General features: G+C 41.1%; 2 protein-coding genes across 2 annotated transcripts; both read right to left on the bottom strand.

Moving 5' to 3' along the window:
* Positions 1 to 14,444: 14,444 nt before the first annotated feature.
* Positions 14,445 to 16,072, bottom strand: lrrc69 (leucine rich repeat containing 69). Its single transcript, XM_033975775.1, has 8 exons — positions 15,899 to 16,072; positions 15,661 to 15,787; positions 15,493 to 15,565; positions 15,208 to 15,403; positions 15,064 to 15,135; positions 14,903 to 15,004; positions 14,658 to 14,837; positions 14,445 to 14,552 (listed from the first exon to the last, which is right to left on the bottom strand). Exons 1-8 carry the CDS (start codon positions 16,070 to 16,072, stop codon positions 14,445 to 14,447), a joined length of 1,032 nt encoding a protein of 343 aa, XP_033831666.1.
* Positions 16,073 to 16,603: 531 nt separating this feature from the next.
* On the bottom strand, positions 16,604 to 19,044 carry otud6b (OTU deubiquitinase 6B). The gene is made up of 8 exons (XM_033974987.2): positions 18,821 to 19,044; positions 18,483 to 18,628; positions 18,314 to 18,412; positions 18,023 to 18,223; positions 17,829 to 17,949; positions 17,422 to 17,483; positions 17,244 to 17,350; positions 16,604 to 17,065 (listed from the first exon to the last, which is right to left on the bottom strand). Exons 1-8 carry the CDS (start codon positions 18,894 to 18,896, stop codon positions 16,987 to 16,989), a joined length of 891 nt encoding a protein of 296 aa, XP_033830878.1. The 5' UTR covers positions 18,897 to 19,044; the 3' UTR covers positions 16,604 to 16,986.
* Between the last annotated feature and the right edge of the window lie 442 nt (positions 19,045 to 19,486).

Raw genomic sequence — 19,486 nt, 5'->3', positions numbered from 1 at the left:
TGCATTTAAGTGTATCTGTATTTTCTTGAGCTTGAGCAAACATCAGTGTTAACATTAACATCCACCTTATTTTGAGAGAAGGATAAAGATGTGCACATGTTTCTATAATACTTTACAATTAAGTGCTGGGTAGAATTTTTGAATGGAATAATTTCATTCTGCGGTGAATCATATGTTATTTATTATTACAATCATTCACAATCCACTCTGGGGGAAAAATGCATCACAATACTTCATATTCAGTAACATAAATCCTACTTTTAATATTGTAATCTATTTGCACAGACTTGGCCCTCTAAAGAAAGTGATGTTCTTTGCTGCAGGCCTTGATGGAATGGAACTACAGACACCAGTACAATTAACCTCCTCTCTAACCCCAGGTCTGTTTGATAGAGTCCATAGAAGCTCAAAGCTCCAGGATCAGCCGACTCCTTTGAGAATGAGGGACAGTGAAGTCACACAGCGGGGGACAGTGGATGGAAGGGGGGGGGCTCTTTCTTTCTCCGTCTGCTCTCCTGTCTCTTTATCTCAGCTTTGGACCGGATAAGGCCTGGGGATGAGTTGGACTGCTGAGATATTCCTGCCACATTCTTGTGCATAAAGTTCATTGTGACCGAAGTCCCTTTTCTCTCGCCCCTGTCTCCTGCTCACCGCTTCTTATCACATGCCGGGCAGACGCAGACAGAGACTTGAATTAAGCGGGTTGGAGGGGGTGCTGCTCCGGCCCGATAACAATACAAAATGGATTTTCCTCAAACAGAGAAAAACAGCTGTCTCCATTATTTGAATGCTTCACCTTTCCCCGCTGCATTAATTGGCTCTTTGATCACAGGCAGAGGTGCAGTGTGACTGATAAGGAAGAGGTTATTAGTAAAGTAGCCCAGAGGAGAGCAAGGTAGGCCGGCTTCGGCGAGCTGCAAACGATGAGATAAAGGTGTGGTAATGCCAGAGTGAGAGGGTGCAGGAGGGTGATAGGACTGTGTGTGTGTGTGGGGGGGGGGGGGTGTGTGCGAGTGGGTGTGGGGGTGGGTGTGCGTGTGTGTGTCTGGGGGGGGGGTAGCAACAGGAGAGAGACAGCAGGTAATGCACCACTGTGATTCAACTCAGCTCAGTGTTGGATTTAAATGAAACTACTTTCCAGATCGGAAAAGACTACAAACTACAGATATTAGTAGGATATAGAGCAAAGTGAAGTTATCATGTAGGCTACTTTATTATGAATAATCTGCTGTGGACAGTAATATTCTGGTCACCTTTAAAAAAAGCCATTGTCCAGTGGCTTTCAAGTTTCCATATATGTGATATAAGACAAGTGATTACAAGGTCGGTGGAGGGTCCCTCCCTCAAGTGGAAGAGATGTCTCGGGGTCTTGTTCATGAGTGAAGGAAGGATGGAGCGTGAGGTTGACTGGTGGATCCGTGCAGCATCTGCATTGCCGCTGTATCGGACTGTTGTGGTGAAGAAGGAGCTGAAGTGAGACAAAGTTCCCGATTTACCGGTCAATCTATGTTCCTACCCTCACCGATGGCCATGAGCTTTGGGTAATGACTGAAAGAACAAGATCATGGATACAAGCGATCATAAGTGGTTAGGCACTCCCTTGGATGAGGAGCTCAGTCACATGGGATCAGCTCAGAGCCACCGCTCCTCAAAGCCAGCCATGTCTCATCGGGAAAAGACCCCATTGAACAACCAGGTCACGCTAGAGGGACTATGTCTCTTAGCCAGCCTGGGAACACCTTTGTGTCCCCCGGAGGAGCTGGAAGAAGTGTCCAGGGTGAGGGAAGTCTGGGAATCCCCGCGCAGCAGCCCGGATGAAATAAATATGGATGGATGACATAAGACAAATAATTACAACTGAGAATAAGTTGCTCAAGGATTTGGAAAGTTGTTTAAAGCTGGTTTCAGTTTCTGTAGTGGCTAACCTGCGTCTTCAATCTACAATGAAGTGTCTTGCCCAAGGACACAACAACAATAATCTATGCAATGGACGGAGAAAGCAATTGCACTGCAGTGATAAGTATTATCTGTATAAAAGTGGTCATATAGACTCTGTACATGGGATATATTATTAAGGACTTTAAATTGCTAGTTCACTGCAAAGATTCAAACGTTAGCATGACGCTGGTGATGGCACATTTGGAAATACCATAGGTCTATGCTCCTTTTTTATATACTTCTCAATTCCAATGGGAGAGTTTTTTCTTGAGTCCTTAAAAGCTCTGATATGTGATAAATGATGCCTGTGATGCCTGAGGACGAATGGGGAGGGGGAACTGACTTTACCCCATCAAGGCTTTTTGGAGAGTGGGGTGGCTCCTCTTTGATGTCACTCCAAGCTAAGTTCACTGCATTAAATCTGATGGAATTTGCACTATAAGCCTGTTCATGCAAGTCCTCACATGTGTGGACAACAGCTGATTTGCCACGCTCTTCTCAGCATTGGGCAGAAATCATGAGGAAGTCACTATCTTGTAATCCATATACCCCCCTCTCTCTTTCTCTCTCTTTCTCTCTCTCTCGCTCTCTCTCTCTCCAAGAAACATCACCAGAGGGGACAGGCGGGGTATTTGTGTGTTGTAAAGCGTGGTAAGAAAAGAGGGGAAGTGTTGATATTAAATTACCGAATACAAGGTTATCTGGAGCCTGCACATGGCTAAGGCTGCCCCGGGCCAAGGGTAATCTGCTAATAGCGTTCACACCCAATGACATTATTAAGGGACTGGGCCTATGTGTGTCAGGGCTCTATCTCTTCACTCACACCAGCACACATGAGGAAAATACCACAACCACGAGATAGGAATTTTGAGGAAAGAAAGTAAAGGATACGAAACTGAAATACTGGCTTTTTTTATCGGTGGTAGAAATGTCCTGCAAATATCGAAGTTCAAAATGATTTATGGCGTGGAAAGACAAACGACAAAGGCGACTATGTAGGGAAGAAGTGACCCAATAAAAGACATAGGATGTAAAGAAGGTCGCTTGCGATGTGCAGCCTGACAGGGTTGAACAATGTCTCAGTGAGTTTCAACACAAACTAGGTCTGTCTTAGCTGTGTTTCTGTGACATAAGGGGACCAAAGAGCATAACTGTCAAGTAGTGACCTCGATGTTGGACTGGGGAGTAGATTCCTCTTCTTCTCCTGAGGGAAAGAGAAGATTTTCCTAGGACTATGCATCATCTTAAGCCTGAACAGTTAAGGTAGTATTATTGCAATTTATCAGGAAGAGAAATAGTTATAACATTTAGCCAGCGGTTACTATATAGAATCCATTAAACTCACACACCACATTTATGCATATAAGAACGGTAAAGTGTCTTGGAACATTATTACCACATTTTTATACAGCGTTTTTCCACCTTCAAGGCACACAATGCGCTTAACATCAAGGAACCACTCACCCATTCATACACCAATGTACGCAGGTACTGGGGGGTGAGGTGGGTTAATTGTCTTGCTGAAAGACACAATAACAGTATTCATTTGTGGGAGCTGGAATAGCACCGCCAACCTGTGGGTCAATGGATATGACCACTCTATCAATGATGTTTATGTCAAACCCCATTATGTATTGCTTGTAGCTACTGTGAGTGTACGAGAAATTGCTGTAACATCTAGCCAAGTGATTACTATACAGAACCACCCATTAAACTCACTCACACACTATATTTATACATAGAGGGGCGAAGTGTCTTTTCAGAGGACTATGACATTGTGTATTACTTGGAGCTGTTGTAAAATACATATTTCACTAAGTTAATGTCATCCTATACTCACAGACTTGAACTATGCTATACCAATATCAACAGGTCCCAGCATAAATACCAATATGTAGCTAAAGTCAATTAATAAAACAACTAAACTTCAAATGTTCAAAATTGTATCTCAGATTACAACATAAAAAGACAAATCTGATGTAGTAGTAAATTCCGCCTCAGTTTTTTCTCACCAGGCCGTTGAGTGAGACTACACCAAACTGCATCCAACCACAGTTTAGCCTGGCACACTGCGGGACATCACACTCCATCAGTCACTGAGGCTCCCACACACCAGCATTTGCACTGTCTCCTAAAGCAACATATGGGCAGTTAGGGAAGAATCTGTTAGCTCATAGGTCAAATGGAGATTTACGAGAATGAAAAATGTTTAACGCCTTTTACGGTAAGTCTTACAAGCTTGTTTAAACATGTCTACAACATCTCTATTGTTGTCAACTGAACTGAGGTTAAACAAAAGTGGGATGCAGGAATTTATTAAACTAATCAAATCAGTACCATCATTAATTAAGTCCATATTTACAAAGCTCTCTTGATAAAATGTCTCTGTCTGTCTTGAAAGTGCTTTGCTATAGTCTGCACACTCAGCGATGTGTGGGAGTAACAATGCAAACCATTTCAAAAGATGTTAATGCAAGATAGGCCACTCTACTTTACGTCATATTTTTATGTATTTATAATTATATTGTAGGCCTATTGAGAACACATTCACTTCATCTGTGCATCAAAGAAAAGCCCGAGTAAAAATCACCACAGCAGAGCCATCGATTAGTAATGCTACGCTGTCCAAAGTGACAAAAACACACCTGAAGCATCGCGGAGAAAATTGATAGTATATTCTCCAACATCAGTTTTCACCCGCGGACTCGCCATCGTTGGCCCATCCCAGGACCTTCCCCACACACATACACTCGCAAACCCCTTCCACACCCCCCTCGCCTGCCCAGCTGTTGTGCACCTGGATGCTGCTGCTGGCCCGGGAGCAGTGAACCATCCATCTCCAGGAGGACACATGAGACATGAATCAGAGAGAGGAGATGGGGGATGGGGCGCCCCTCACAATGATTTGGTGCTTGAGTGGTGCCCAGAACTGTGCCACAAATACAAAACAATGAGAGTTATGCTATAGCGCACCCTGGTATCTCATACGGTCCGAAAGCCAACTTTTCACGGCCTCTTCTAGTGAAGCATGCTAGAAACATTATTATTATTATATCAACATTTCTAATAATCGACCTAACCCACGCAAACAGAAAACTACAAGCTTACCCGGAAAATATCGACCTATACTGTAGCCCAATGTCGACAGTAGGTCAGTTGGTAGTGTTTGTCCACTGATTCGAAGCTTGGTGGTTTAAATCCCACTCTTGACGTAAACATCATTGGTAGAGTGATCAGATCCACTGACCCACAGATTGGCGGCATGATTAATGATGAATGCTGTTGTTGTGTCCTTGAGCAAGACATTTAACCCACCATGCTCCGTGTGTCTGCGTACACGGGTGTATGAATGTGTGTGAATGAGCGAGTGGTTCCTTGAAGAAAAGCGCTTTGAGTGGCTTGAAAGTGGAAAAGCGCTATATAAAATGTGACTATATACTAATGTTTCTCTATTTAAGACACTATTCACAAATCCACTGTGTTTTTCAATTACTTTAAATCTAGCTACATTCATTAAATATTGTTGTTTTTAGCATTGTGTTCTTTCTGTATTAGAGTGTCAAAGTTTGATGGACCAAAGTAAATGCGATATCGCCCATTGGTGCATTTCCAGCTTTTCACTGAATTAATTTATTATATGTAACTTAATGAAATGTCAAGCCATCATTAAAAGCAGTTTATGGAGTTGTGTATGGTGAAAAACATTCTATTTTCTGGGCCAGGCTTTCTGGTGTGATGCAAATTGGTTGAGATATTTTGCTGAAATATACATGGGATTTGAGCGATCTCCCGTGGCACATGAATTTGAATGGTGTGAGAGCGGAAAGAAGATGGATGAAGACTGTGCAGGGTTAGTTGTCTGGGGACCCACAGAGGTTTGCGATGTTGTTGTATATCTAGGTAAAATGTCTCAGATCGAAAATGGCAGCTCCCTGAAGGATCTGAATCTAGACACAAGCTGCATGCTAATAAACACACAGAGATGGAAGGGCATGAGCAGTATGATAATGCAATAGAGGAAATAATATGGAAAACAGTATGGCGATAAAATGCCACACTACGAAACAACAAACCAGGATTCTGCAAATAAACTTAACAATGAGGACAGAAAGCAAACTAAGTATAGAGTGACAAGGTTACTTTAGACAAAAATGTAAAAGGTGATAGAAAAATAATCTATAAGCAAGACCTAGCTGACACTCTCTAGATTGTAAAACTTCGAATTTCTCATAGTGGGGAGCAGACGGGGGGACAAAGGGGTCCGTTCTCCCAGCACTCAGGGTTTTAGGGGCCCAGAATTGGTCCTTCATCCTATTAACTTATATTAGAGTGGGGCCCATTTCTGACAACAGGTCTGTACACGTATATCCAGTGAATTCTTCTTCAAATGCAGCCGTAAATGGTCGTATTTGTCAGACTTTAAAATCTATATCTATATAACATTTCACTGCAGGCATTTCGTGGTGGTCGTGAATCCCAACGGTTGATATTATGGGGGTCACGATGTCGAAAGGTTGACAACCACTGAGCAACAAACCAGTATTAGAACTTTAACGTAGAATTTAAGAAGAAAGCATCTCACTGGAACTTTATTATTGCTGTAAATAAACCAAGAGATCAGACCATTCCGTAAGATTCACTTTACGCTTCTGGACAGCCGACACACATCATAAAACAACTTCCATTGTCTCCCATCTTTCCTTGTTTTTCATGTTGTACATATTTCCTGCAGCTTGGGTCCCGCTCATCTGTCAGCTATTCCTGATCAAGCTGTTCTTTTTTGTCCTGCACCATCTTGGATTCATCAATTTGTCTGCAGATCTCCGTCAGTCTGACAGATGACATCTTGCTTTCATAAGTCCATTCTTTATGTTGTCTCGCTAAGCTAACATGTTGAATCTATCCATCCTCTATCACTGCCTGTATGTATCTTTGTGTTTCGCCCAAATCTACAACAAATGTTTGACCAAGCTGTTCCACGCTGCATTCGTGGTGCAGGCGTCTTTTTCTGACATGATGTATTGTCTGTGTTTAATTATAGAGATGCTGAATAAATATTTACACATAGGGGATGTGTCTCATAGTGGCCAGGCCGGCCAGATTGTGATTTATGAAGTATCCCTTAATGTTAATGTGAAGGGAATGGCCCTGTGTCTGTACATTGATTGAGCAGTAAAGATGCTCTATGTAACTTTTCTAGTCAAGGGTACGTCTCCAAGAAGATTTATGCCATGATAATGATCTGGATTTGTTCGCAGAATGGAATTAAATGTTACCATCCACAAATGATTTAATCACATCTGATTTTATTGCTAAGAAATATCTATCAGTACATAAATTCTTTGTGAGCAGGATCACCTATCCACAGATCTGATCTGTTACTCGGCCTGGGGGTGTCACCTGCTTGTCTCCATGGAGTTAGATAAGATTAAAGCCATATTGTGGAACACTGTTGTCAAAGCAATAACATCTCCTTGAAACAACCATGTGGAACTTTAATATAAATGTGATAAGGTTACACATTTCATTTAAGGATTTTTCATCTAATCCTAAAATAATTTGAGATGTGGGACCATTGTAACAAAGGTTTTAAAGTGTTTGAAAAAGAAAAGCGCATTAGACAAACTTCTCTTATGTAGCGGATTATATAGGCTGATATGTTAATGCTTTAAAGGATTATAATCGCCCAAGGATGTAAGAAACATTTATGTGCGGCCGCGAGGTGCCGACAGGAGGTATACAGCTGTGTTTTGCATGAGCTCCTCAGCCTCTGGGACTAAGCTATACACTAAAACACATTAAGCGTTCACTTCAAACTCACTGGAGGCCCACAATGTTTCCTAATGCTGCACAATTTTTATTCCTCAGAACTAAGTGTGTGCATGTGTGTCTGCTGCCTCTGCCATCTGGGCTGTGGTCAGTGTGGGGCCTCTGGAGGGCAGCTGGCCAGCAGCCGCTCACCTGGCTCTGCTGCCCTGTGCCAAGCTCCACACCTGCTCCAACACAGGCAGGTCGGACTATACGCAAAGGCATCTGACACAAAGAAGTTTTGTTGTTGTTTTCAGAAAATATGTAGATTTTTTAAGGCACTTGAAATTATACTTTATAACTTCTGATGTTATAAAGCAGAATTATCCTCCAAAAAGTAGTCTAAAAGTTCAAAATAGTAAAAAAAATATGAACTGCAGTTAGTTAGTGTCTATAATGAGACCTAGAAGTTCATAATTCAAAGTTCTACAGCTCAAATCTCATCATTGTATAGAAAATTACCAAATATTTCCCACTAGTACAAAGAAAAAATCCAAACAAAAAATACTGACTCCCAAAAATTATTGTTCTATTTGTCATGTATATGCATAAAACTCTGAATCTATGTCCTGGGTTACTAGAAACATTATTTGCAATGCACAGAGCCACTATCTGACTGTTCCCTAAATAAATAAAGTGTTAAGCTCGACAACACCACCTACTTGTTCCCTTCCAATAATGAGCATCACTGAGTTTTGTGCATCTGTCCCCAACAGTCTGTGCCAGCCTATCCATTTAACATATGACGGCGCTTCCTTCCTCTAGCTTGTCCTGGGCTATCAATTACACTGTCCTCTCTCAGTGAGGAGGATGCTCTTTGTGCCCACCAGTGTCCAACACAAACACACGGACCGGCCCACAGAGGGACAGGCACCTGCAGAGTGTTTGTCACCTCGTCTGTTGGCATCTGCGACCGCACGGCATTGTGGGAGAGACGGCCATCTGCTGCTGGGTATGAAGGGGGAGAGTGGGCACAGAGCTACATGCTGCTCTTTTCTGTTCTGTCTAAGCTGGTGGGGTTTTTTGCAGGCTCTTTAGTTTCCGATAATACTTCACTTTACTTGGATTTTGCACTTTGGACGTGTTTTGTAGTGGGATTCTATGGAAACGAGGACAGTTTGATTAATTGAAGCATTGTCTGTTTGATCCAGTCGTCCAGCGCCATAGGAGCAGGGTCTGAAGAACTGAAGAACCTACTTGGATGAGTGATTAGAGAATTTGCAGAACTAGTAATGATGAAGGTATAGTGTTTTTATTGTCACAAAGTTGTACAAAAAAATCACACTAACTATGCCCATCTGACCTGCATATTTTTGGAGGTAGCAGAGTAAAATATACAAACTCCACATGGACGGCCTTATCCAGCATTCAAACCCAGGATCTTCTGGCTGTGAGGCAAGAATCTTAACCACTGCACCATGACCATTAAAATATGGCAGCATGTGAATGTCATGGCAACCAAAATATCACACGAAAAGTATTAAGCATTTGTCTGCAGCCTTAGTGGTGCTGCTCCCATCAAATTTCAGCATATTTTATGAAAGGAACAAAAAAATCTGAGTTCTATTACCTGCTCTGTTATTGATGTTTTAAGCTAAGACAGATTTTGTTTTATGAGATTTGTAGATTCTTGCACTCCTTTAAAAAAGATGACAGCCCCTCAAAGACATTTCAGAGCAAATGATACAAATAAACAGTATTTTTGGCTCTCCCTGAATAACACACAAACAGCTGTCTTTTATCAGATATGAACTTTTAGCTTGTTACGCTGGAAATGTTTACCCCTGTTCCTGGAAAGACAGGCTTGATTGACATGGCAGCACTAGTAAAGTTTGCTCAATTATCTTGGCACGGTTACAATTGCAGCCTTATGCGTCACAGCAGGTCCTTGTCACTCTCAACACAAAACTAAGGTCTTATCTACCCAGAGTGCGCGATATTACACCAAGTGTACGTGCTATATGAAATGTAATTAGATCATAAAAAATATTTACAGCCTATTTACATGTTGTGACAATATTTATCTTTCATGTAAAGATATAATGTGTTTTTCATGTCATTCTACGGCTGCTGTTTATATTTCAATGGCAAATATAATAATAGCCTACCTTACTGTAGTGCGCTTTACAAGTTTGACAAGGCTCTGAAAGCTACAGTCATTATTCATTCACCCCACACCTAGTAAGATTTGTCTAGACATGGGAGGAAATTCTGCTACTGCTGCCCTAGGGTACACTGACACAAGTGACAGTGCCAATCTGTGCCATAGGTGGATAAAGTGTCTTGCTTAAGACCACAACAACATAAATTACTTTAAAAGCAAGAGCTCATTTATGGACTTTTGCCAAAAAGGTGGTTTTCTGTATATGAAAATATAGCACTCACTATACTTTTGGAAATTAACAGTTGTACATTAAATCCGCTTTCTAAGTGCAGAAGCAGAGCTGAGTGGGACAGAGATGTTAACCTATATTCCTGAAGGACAATAGGCTGCTGCTGGTTGGACCACATCATAGACAGATGTTTGTCCAGCCGAGCCTGCAGCGCCACAGGCTCTGTGTGCTCCAGAAACCCCACAGCAGCTGCTGCCTGGTGCTGCCTGGTGCTGCCCGGTGCTGCCAGGGACGCCCGCTGTGCCCCCTCCTGTAGGCTGCAGGTTTATTATGTGACCCTTAAACAGGTTTAGAGAGAGAGCCAACTCATCTCAGCCACCTCTGTCAGCTATTAGCAGATATGAGATTGACTAAATCAAACTACTATTCCAAAACTATTGTATACAATATATCCTCAGTGTTTCTTTATTTTCTTCTTTCTAGAAGTACTCTCCAAGTGAAAAAGTGAACTGATTTGTCACAGTTTCTTTTCACCAGATGCCCTTCCACAGTCTACATTTATCATGGCTTGGGACTGATAAATCTGTTTGCTGCTGCACTGCCTGGACATATCCATGACGACATTTCAAAATGTTGATATTTTTTAAAGGATGAGGATTTTCAGAGATGCCTGTATAGATTCAGGATGAATTGGCTCATTTGAGGCCCATGTTTTACCTTGCAGAGTGTGTGCTGATGCTGTTTTGCAGAGAGCTGCTGGTACTGACCCAGAACATGCGGAGCCTGTTGAAGTCTCCTAATCAGAACAAGTCTATATTGGAAATGCTCTGAAACCACGTTCTTTCTTCTATTTCATGTTACATGTTTATCTACACATTTTCCCTATGTTGATTCTTTTCGTGTTATCTCTTTCCTGTACATTGTGGTTAGCTGATGGCACTCCCGCTGGCTTTGTCATTACTCTCCATATTAATATGCATTGCCATAAAGGCTCACCTTTCCTCGCGCGGACTTTTATCTGATGTAACAGCCATAGATGCGTTTCAGGCCTCGATCTGACGCTAAGATTTCAATTATGTCTTGAATTCCAATAACATTTCATTGTTCTTGTCTTTTTATTAGCTCCTCTATCTGTGTCTCTCATCAGGCGTATCTCAATGTGCTTTGCTCCACTGCTTCTCCTGCCACAGTGTTCCAGCGGAGAATCACACTGCCCCCTTGTGGTAAATTGCTACACATCAGTATTGACTGTGTGGCTTGGTTCTCTGCCAGTGGCTCAATACCAAGATCTGTCATGTACAACAATAGATACTATGCCTGTTGGAGAGGTGCACACTCCTGGCTACTTCTCGCGATATTGAATGGTTGAGGTTCTTTAATTCAGCGATCAATGCAGCTCATTTTAATAGCACCTTGAGGAGAGTCGCAACTGAGAGTCAAATAGAAGTCCCCAAACCACAGCTAAGATGCCAAACAAGACTCAGTTTGGTCAGTGGTTTGAAATGTGGACTATTTGTATTAAAGCAAACAATATTAGTTTGTTTTAATATAATGTTGTGACACAATAAGCAGAGTTAATAGCCTACAGCATTGCACACTTTAAATTAAAATCAAAATGTTTAAAGGTGCACTATAGTATGTCGCCTGCTTGTCTCAAAGCCATTGCCTTGCCTGGAATGTTCCCCAGTATGGCATTAAACGTATCAAACTCCTTGAATCAAGCAGCTGACTCCACCAGACCAAGTTACAGGTCAGATCTATGGAGAGGCAATCCCGCTCACAGTGATAATGCATGTTTTTCAACGTTATTTTTTGAAATAAAACACATTTAACTGAATTAATGCCACATAGATATGTTAGACAACAAACTATTGGACTTTTAAGGCAAAGCAATAGCAGGTGGTGCACCCTCCCCTTTAAGTAATCATATGCAAACACACTATCATTTTAGGATTTCAGTTAACTGTAAAAAATAAAATAAATAAAAAAGTGGAACGTGGTCATTTAAGGGGAGAAGGCTGACATTTAGAGTGGATTCAGGTAGCTTGTTAAAGGGGTTGTATGAAATGTTCACTCACTGCAGAATAATGATTTGTTCTTTGGGGGGGATTAAAAAATACTTTGCCCCTAAACCAGAGGGTGTTCAGTTATCTTCTTTATAAAAATGTTGTAAATCACATTGTTGTATATCAATGTGTGTGAACTCATTTAAATAATCCTTAACGACATTGTAAGCTGTTCTTCAAATGGCAAGATGAGCTAAATGGGCTCTAACAAATGGAAAACTGTGCGTTCTGTAACAAAGCAGTGTTGTAATGAACCTAAGGTGGCTCTCTCCTATACATCATGTGGAGTAAATTTGCCAACATCACTCTCTTTACCACAGAGCACGCTAAATGAGGATTTATGCACTTGCTTCTTATCATCCTTGTCCTCTTTTCCACTCCACGAGGTAGCCACTGCCGTCCGAGACGCTCACTTCCACCAAAGGCAATATCCGCTCACAGTAATTATATCAGAGCAAGAGATGGCTCATTAGCATAAGTGTGCCATGTCAGGAATACAAGCGCCTTTACACACAGAGCATCATGTGTCTCCTGTCTCCTTTGAGGACACTGTCTCCTCATCATGTGTCTCCTGTCTCCTGTGAGGACTGTGTCTCCTCATCAAGTGTCTCCTGTCTCCTTTGAGGACATTGTCTCCTCATTTCAATGGCTGTCATTCAAACGTGGTTTTAAGGATGATTTTGTATTGTTCAGTGGAAAGGAAATCATAAGTGACTGTTTAGTGAGATGAAAAAGTCTGTGAGCACAAGCCCGGATGCAGTTACAGGTTTGATTAGAAATACACTATAAGAGCCTTGATATTCTATAGGCTTAGGAACAGGTTTGTGAGATTTTGAGTTGAGCACAGAAAGAACACAAGTTTATGCAATATGTCTTAAAGTCACTGTTACAGAACAGTGCAAGAACAGGGCCTTTGACCGGACAAGATCCCCTAACATATTTTATTTTAGAGATAGAGCTGTTTTTATGTCAGTAATGCACAATAATAAAGTCAATCCACACTGGTGATTTTTCTAATGAATATGTCCATTACATTGAGAGAAGATCTGTATGTTGCTTCTATTTAAAAGAAAAAAACAACAACTTTAAATTTGAAAGCATGACTATAAATATCTTGTTACTGATGGTGATATAGGCAGGACATGGTCTATAGACTGAGGTCTTGTGCCTCACAAATGTCATTGTGAAGACTGAAGACCCACCGTCCATCTCCATCAGCGCTGCTCTCACTAACGCACTCTTTCTCATTCATTGTCATTGCCTTTCTCTTTAAGTGCACTTTCGCCCACACCACTTGGAAATTGATTGAAACAAAATGTCACAATTATGCCCTGTAGCTCGCCGCTTCAATTATTCATCAATTAGGGACCGGGCCGCTTTTTTTCTCTGCTCCGAGCTGATTTTTCATTCAGTTTGCTGGAGATGTATGGCTCCCCTGCTGTTAACCAGTCCAAAGTCATTAGTTTCTGGGTTTGCAATTAAAGCTGATGCATTATGCATGAGGCTTCGACTCAGTAGACACGCACAGCAGCCGCGGTCGCTGCAGATCTCAACCAGCTCCAGAGGCATGGACGGGAAATTAATTTGGTCAAAATGAAGTTCTCGCTCTCCTCTCCTTCTCTGAGCTGTGACAGGCTGAACAGAAGATAAGGAGGAGCTGGTGATGGAGACAGGATAGCACATGGGACAGGTATAGAGCCAATGTACCTTCATAACAGTCCCATCAGATTTTAGTATCAGAAAGTCCAGATGCTGATGTAACAATATTTGTATCAAATATAATATCGGCAAAAGGTACGGTATGTAGCCTGTACTTATATTGTAATTTTAAGTTTTTTCCAGAATTCACTCACTAGTGCACTAGCTGAGAGGGAGGATTCAGATCAAAGAGAGTGCCATCAGGATTAAACCAACTGGATTTTTAGCACTGGAACTGGCAACTCAAGTGAGAGACAAATGTGAGGCTGCTTTCTGATTGGATCTAAGAATCAAAACACCAAATAAAGAACATAAACAACTTGGCCATAATGTCCAATGTTTTTGTAATTAAGAATAAATTGGCATCATAATTGTTATGAGGAAGAGCTATATTTAATTTGAACAAGTCTACCTGGTATCCGGGGACATAAATAGTTTATGTTTTTTGGTTTATCATATGTGCTGAGTTGCTGCCACCTAGTGTTTTTATTTTATTAATCATAAGTAATATTTACCTTCAATACTTTACCACAGTGAATAAAAAGACCCTGTTATTATGAAATGAGATATGTTCTAACTTCTAATATTTGTATAATGTGCATCATGTTGAAGCCACACCATAGTAAGCGTGCCCTGCAGTGCTGAAGCACTTGTAGGAGCAGAGAAGGGCCCTCACTGGAACAGTCAGTGACTTCTTCATCTTCATCACCTACAACAGAAACACAACAAGGTCAAACTTCATACATTGTTACTGCAGACAGTTTCACAGCAGCACCAGTACAAACGCAAGTGAAAGTGGTAACCTAATACTAACCTTCCGGAGGTTGACAAAATGCACACACTCCAACCATGTAAAGAGGATGGGCTCCAGACACAGTGTGCAGTAACTGCCTTTGGCCAGCAGGGTGATGAGGTTTGGGTAGTAAGGAAGTGTCTTATGGACCAGAGAGGACTTATTTCTGTCCTCATGTAGAATAAACCTGGCAACCAACTCCTGTGGACCACAAAAGGCATTTGTAACCGATTGATTGATTTTGCATGGTTAGTTGCAAACACAACCTTTAAAGAGAGTATCTCCTTTCCCATCACTGAGGGCATTGGGTTGCACCGAACTAACTTATTTTCTTCACAGTAGAGCTCCATTAGGCGCAGATGGTGAAACTAAAGAAAGTACAGTGTCATGTTATGTGTATGATGTGATGTTACAAAACGGTATGTACCTCTGCAGGGAACATGGACAACTTATTTCCAGCGACATCCAAGACCTGCAGTTTGGTCAGTGCTCGAATCCCCTGGTTTAAAGCCACAAAATGAACATGAACTAAACAAACACAGGCCAAACAAAGCAGTGTGTCATCACTTACTTCAGGGAGGCTGCTGAGTTGGTTCCTGGCTAAATACATCTTGGTCAGTAGTTTACAGTGGTAGATCTCTTGTGGTAGGGTAGACAAACAGTTGTTTGTGAAGTTGACCTCAGTGAGTTCAATGAGATGACCCAGCTCTGCAGGGATGTTTTCCAGTTTATTGTGTGCCAGACTGAGGCAATGGAGCTTTGTTAGACTGAAGACAACAAAGACAAAGAACACTGTTATTTGGCTAGGATTAAACATTGCAAATAAATAGAGCCTATAATAACCTATAATACACACCTTTTGATTTCCGACGGAAGCCTTTGAATGTGGTTGTGGTTTAAATTGAGCACACAGAGTTTTTTCAAAGGACCTTTAAGAATAATGACGCATTTATAAACACAACATCCTGTCTTATAAAAGCACACGTATCTAGGTGGCGCTACAGCCGCCTGCAGTTGAACTCACCTATCACCTCAGATGACACTGTGCTGATGTGGTTGCTGTACAGATAGAGTTTTTTCAGCCTCTCCAGATGGCTCACAACAGCAGGGATCTCCTTAAAGGTATTATTTCCCAAATTCAGCTCAGTCAGCTAACAGGAGGAGCAAAATAAGAGATATTTAATCACAAACCTGGTTGCCGTGTAAAACATGCAAAATAGACAATTTTGGCAATCCTCCAGGCTCCAGGTAGTGACACGCACGTGTGGCAGACGGAGCAACTCCACAGGCAAAGTGCAGATGTGGTTATTATTCAGCAGCAAAACAGAAAGATGTGGCAACATACACACATCCGGGGGCACCTCCTTTAGGTTTCTGGAGCTCATTTTCAAAGAAGTTGCCCTAACACGACAGGCTCTGAACACAGACTCGGCCATCACAAACCACAGCACGGCGCGCTCACGTTTCTATGACAACGGACGCCTCGTGACTCCCGTAATGCAACAGCGCCCTCCATTGACAGGAAGAGTGAATTGTCAGATACTGGTTAAAGTTGATTGACCTCGTTATTTGTGTAAACATCCGTAACAAATAAAAAGAAATGCATAATTAACCCGTTTTGTTAATGTGTGGCAGATATGTGCACACCAACAGTATTTATTATTTAAATCACATGTGAGTAATGTGGGGGACCATGATCAGAAAAAAATCAGATTACTTGCATTACATTTTTCAGTTTGTGTGAGAAATATTCGGATTACTCAGAACTTTACATTTGCAAATATTTGTTTTATGTGGGTAAAAAGGAGCAGCATACAGCATTTTACAGGTTCAATATAATTCTGGAGAGTAATGACAGAAACAGCTAGGTTATACTGCACTGACATTAGAAAGTCTCCCGCTTGTTTTGGTCTGTCACAATGCCTCGTCGGTGGATCTTAACACTACATGAACAAAATGAAACGCTTCAGTATTGTAAGTTTTTATGTTACTGTGATTATCAATTACAGGTTCCAGTGAAGCAGTTAAGTACAATTACTATCACACAGCAACTTTTATCATGGACACATCATTAATGTCTGGTTTTAGATAGTGATGTACAAGTAATTTAAAGTTCAGTGCACTGTGGGTCTCGGTGCAAAGCCGAGTCAATGTGAAGGAGGTATTTCTTCATGATGTTAGCGAAATGTGTTTTTCCAACAATATGGGCTTTCACTAACAAATTACAACACTGTTTGGAAGCAGCACCAGTGTCTTCTCTGCAACGTGCCAACTGGCCAAAATCCAGACACAATTAGATTTTCAGTGGCCGTCTTTTGCTGGAGAAATTGGGTCAGTTACATTACACATGTCAGGTGTCCTCTACAGGTTCCTTAAGCTTCTCCACAGAATTATAGTGCTCGCCCAGTCCATAAGCATGGCGCATGTAGCTGGAAAAGTACAATACAATGAATAATCCTCTTGCTATCAATCAGTGAGTCGAAAAATACAAAATCTCAGGATAAATGTATTATAAAGCTACCATAAACCATAAAATAAAAAATGTTTCTTAAGTATAAAGCTGAGTCTTCACATACATAGATCAATACATACAAATAAATAACTTACACAAGGGTTATAGGTTCGCCATTGTACTCTTCTCCAATTTTTATAGTTTTAGAATCTGCCTGGACAACTTCTATTGGTAACTGAAGAATATGACTCAGAGCCCGCAGCTGCAAATATACACACATTATCCAATTTATCCAAACAAGGTGACTCCCGAGTATAAAAATTATATCATTACCTCTAGCTGACCTCCCCAAGCAGATGTATGCTCCACATCACTGCAATATTTTTCAAATTCCTCTAAAAAAAAAAAAAAAAAAAACAACATTATTACATACATACTAATACATCAAGTACTGAGAATTTGAAAAAAAAAACACTGTACAGATGGGACAATGAAGTCAGAGAAAGCCATTTTTAACAGGTGGGTATTGAGTCTGGGATTGAAGGTTGGGAGTCTTTATTGTGGTTGTCAGTGAAAGAGATCCTGAGCAGAAGAAAGATGAATAACATGTGTGCAGCAGACTTTTGAATTAAATTGTTAATTTTCAGTCAGCAGTCAGTAGATTAAGAATGGTTAAGAATTTTGCAGGGATCTGGATTATGCATGTATGAGATAGGATTTGTGAGAGATGCTCATAATACCTGTTGTGAACAAATCACCAGTGTTGGGGTTGGTAAGGAACGGCCAGAAGTCATCCATGTTGCTTCTCATGTGTTCAGCAGTACGACATCGCAGTTCCTTTACATTCATGGCTCCCCCAGGCTGCAGCAATAAATTAACAGTTTAATAACAATGATTAAATTGTTTTTTTAAAAGGTGACTGGCTCAAACATACCAATGATTTCTGTGCCAGTTGATCTTCAATGGCTCGGTACATGCAGTGACCATCAGAGGAAATCTCTTTGATCTGTAACTGTTGCTGAGCCAGTTTCTGTGAAAGCTTCAAGCCTTCCTGGTGCCTCTCTCCCAAAAGGTTCTCTACCTCGGCTTCTGCTATTCTGCATTCTCTCTCCTTCTCTTGGGCAGCCTTCTTGTCCTGAAAAGATTGCGTTTAGCCACATGTATAGTATTTAAAATTTTGCACCACATCCACAGTTTCATAGCCAGTTATAAGAAAAAAACCCACCCGTCTCTTCTGGGCCTTGGTTACGCGATGTTGTTTGGATTCTTCTTGTTGTTCACTGTCCACTGTCAATGTCTCAACTTCATTAGTAATCTGTTCCACCTAATCAAAAGTTGTTTTCTTAGTTCACAAAACGTTTAAAATAGGGATATGTCAGAGTCAGAATAATTACTTTTATGTCAGGAGACTTGAGTTGCTTGAGCTCTTCTTCCTGTTTCTGGTTCAGATCAGCTTCCAACTTTGCAATCTCTTCAGTCATCTGTTTTCTCCGTTTCTTGTCATTTTTAGGGACGGCATTTTTTATGCTTTGTATTTTTGCTGATAGGCAAGATGGCTGCAGTTTAGTAAATAGTAGCAAACAGAGCTTACACAAATATAACACAAATATAACATATTTCTATTCTTGAACAAATTAATCGAACATGTCTAGATCATCAATCACTGGTGCATAAGCATCTTCACATACTCCATGTATGTGAAGATGCTTATGCAATAAAGGATGTGGCCAACCTTGTAATTCTTTCTTTTCCTTGCGATGTTGTTTTGCTATCAGCTCCCCTGGAGAATCCACACTGCCCTCCGCCATGACTATTACCGCTGCTTACAAATACCACTTTGACTGACAATCACGACTGGTGCAAAGAGTAAATGTTCACTGTATAATACATCCCACGATGGATAAAACTTCCATTTTCAATAAAAACGTGTAACGATGATCACATCCGGAAATACTCAGCGGAAACAACACTTTTTCTTTTCACTTTGAGTGCAAGTTCAAAGTCTATATGCTACACTGCCACCTGCTGGCAATGACAAGAGGTGGCAGTATAGCGTACTTATTTTAAGTAAAATATATTCTTCAAATTGAAATTATCGAGCTGAATTTAACTTTGTTATCCTCCGTCACACTAAAACATTTAAATATATTGGTTAATAAGATGTACTGTAACTAAAATTAACTTAAGAAGTATGTCAAATACGTAGGCTAAATGTAAAGCCATAATGTCTGCAGATGAGGCAGCCATCTCAGTTCAGTACCCTCACACATGGATCTATAATATGATTTCATTATACTTCCATGCCCTCAGTACATAGATACATTAGCCTCTATACCCCACGCAGACAGGACCCGCGGAGACGCACAGATCTACGGCCAGACGCCGTGTGACGTGGCAC

Source organism: Periophthalmus magnuspinnatus, chromosome 11 (genome assembly GCF_009829125.3).
Source record: "Periophthalmus magnuspinnatus isolate fPerMag1 chromosome 11, fPerMag1.2.pri, whole genome shotgun sequence".
Lineage (NCBI taxonomy): Eukaryota > Metazoa > Chordata > Actinopteri > Gobiiformes > Gobiidae > Periophthalmus > Periophthalmus magnuspinnatus.
Note: the sequence above shows the minus strand (reverse complement) of the source record. Positions and strands in the feature narration are given on the sequence as shown.

Coding starts and splice junctions, on each gene's coding strand:
- otud6b (XM_033974987.2), bottom strand. CDS start 18,896: ATGGCGGAGGGCAGTGTGGATTCTCCAGGGGAGCTGATAGCAAAACAA. Junction 17,950..18,022: donor AACTGGCACAGAAATCATTG/GTATGTTTGAGC, acceptor TTATTGCTGCAG/CCTGGGGGAGCCATGAATGT. Junction 17,351..17,421: donor CTTGGGGAGGTCAGCTAGAG/GTAATGATATAA, acceptor GTATATTTGCAG/CTGCGGGCTCTGAGTCATAT.
- lrrc69 (XM_033975775.1), bottom strand. CDS start 16,072: ATGGCCGAGTCTGTGTTCAGAGCCTGTCGTGTTAGGGCAACTTCTTTG. Junction 15,136..15,207: donor AACTCAGCAGCCTCCCTGAA/GTAAGTGATGAC, acceptor GCTTTAAACCAG/GGGATTCGAGCACTGACCAA. Junction 14,553..14,657: donor ATTTTGTCAACCTCCGGAAG/GTTAGTATTAGG, acceptor TTTCTGTTGTAG/GTGATGAAGATGAAGAAGTC.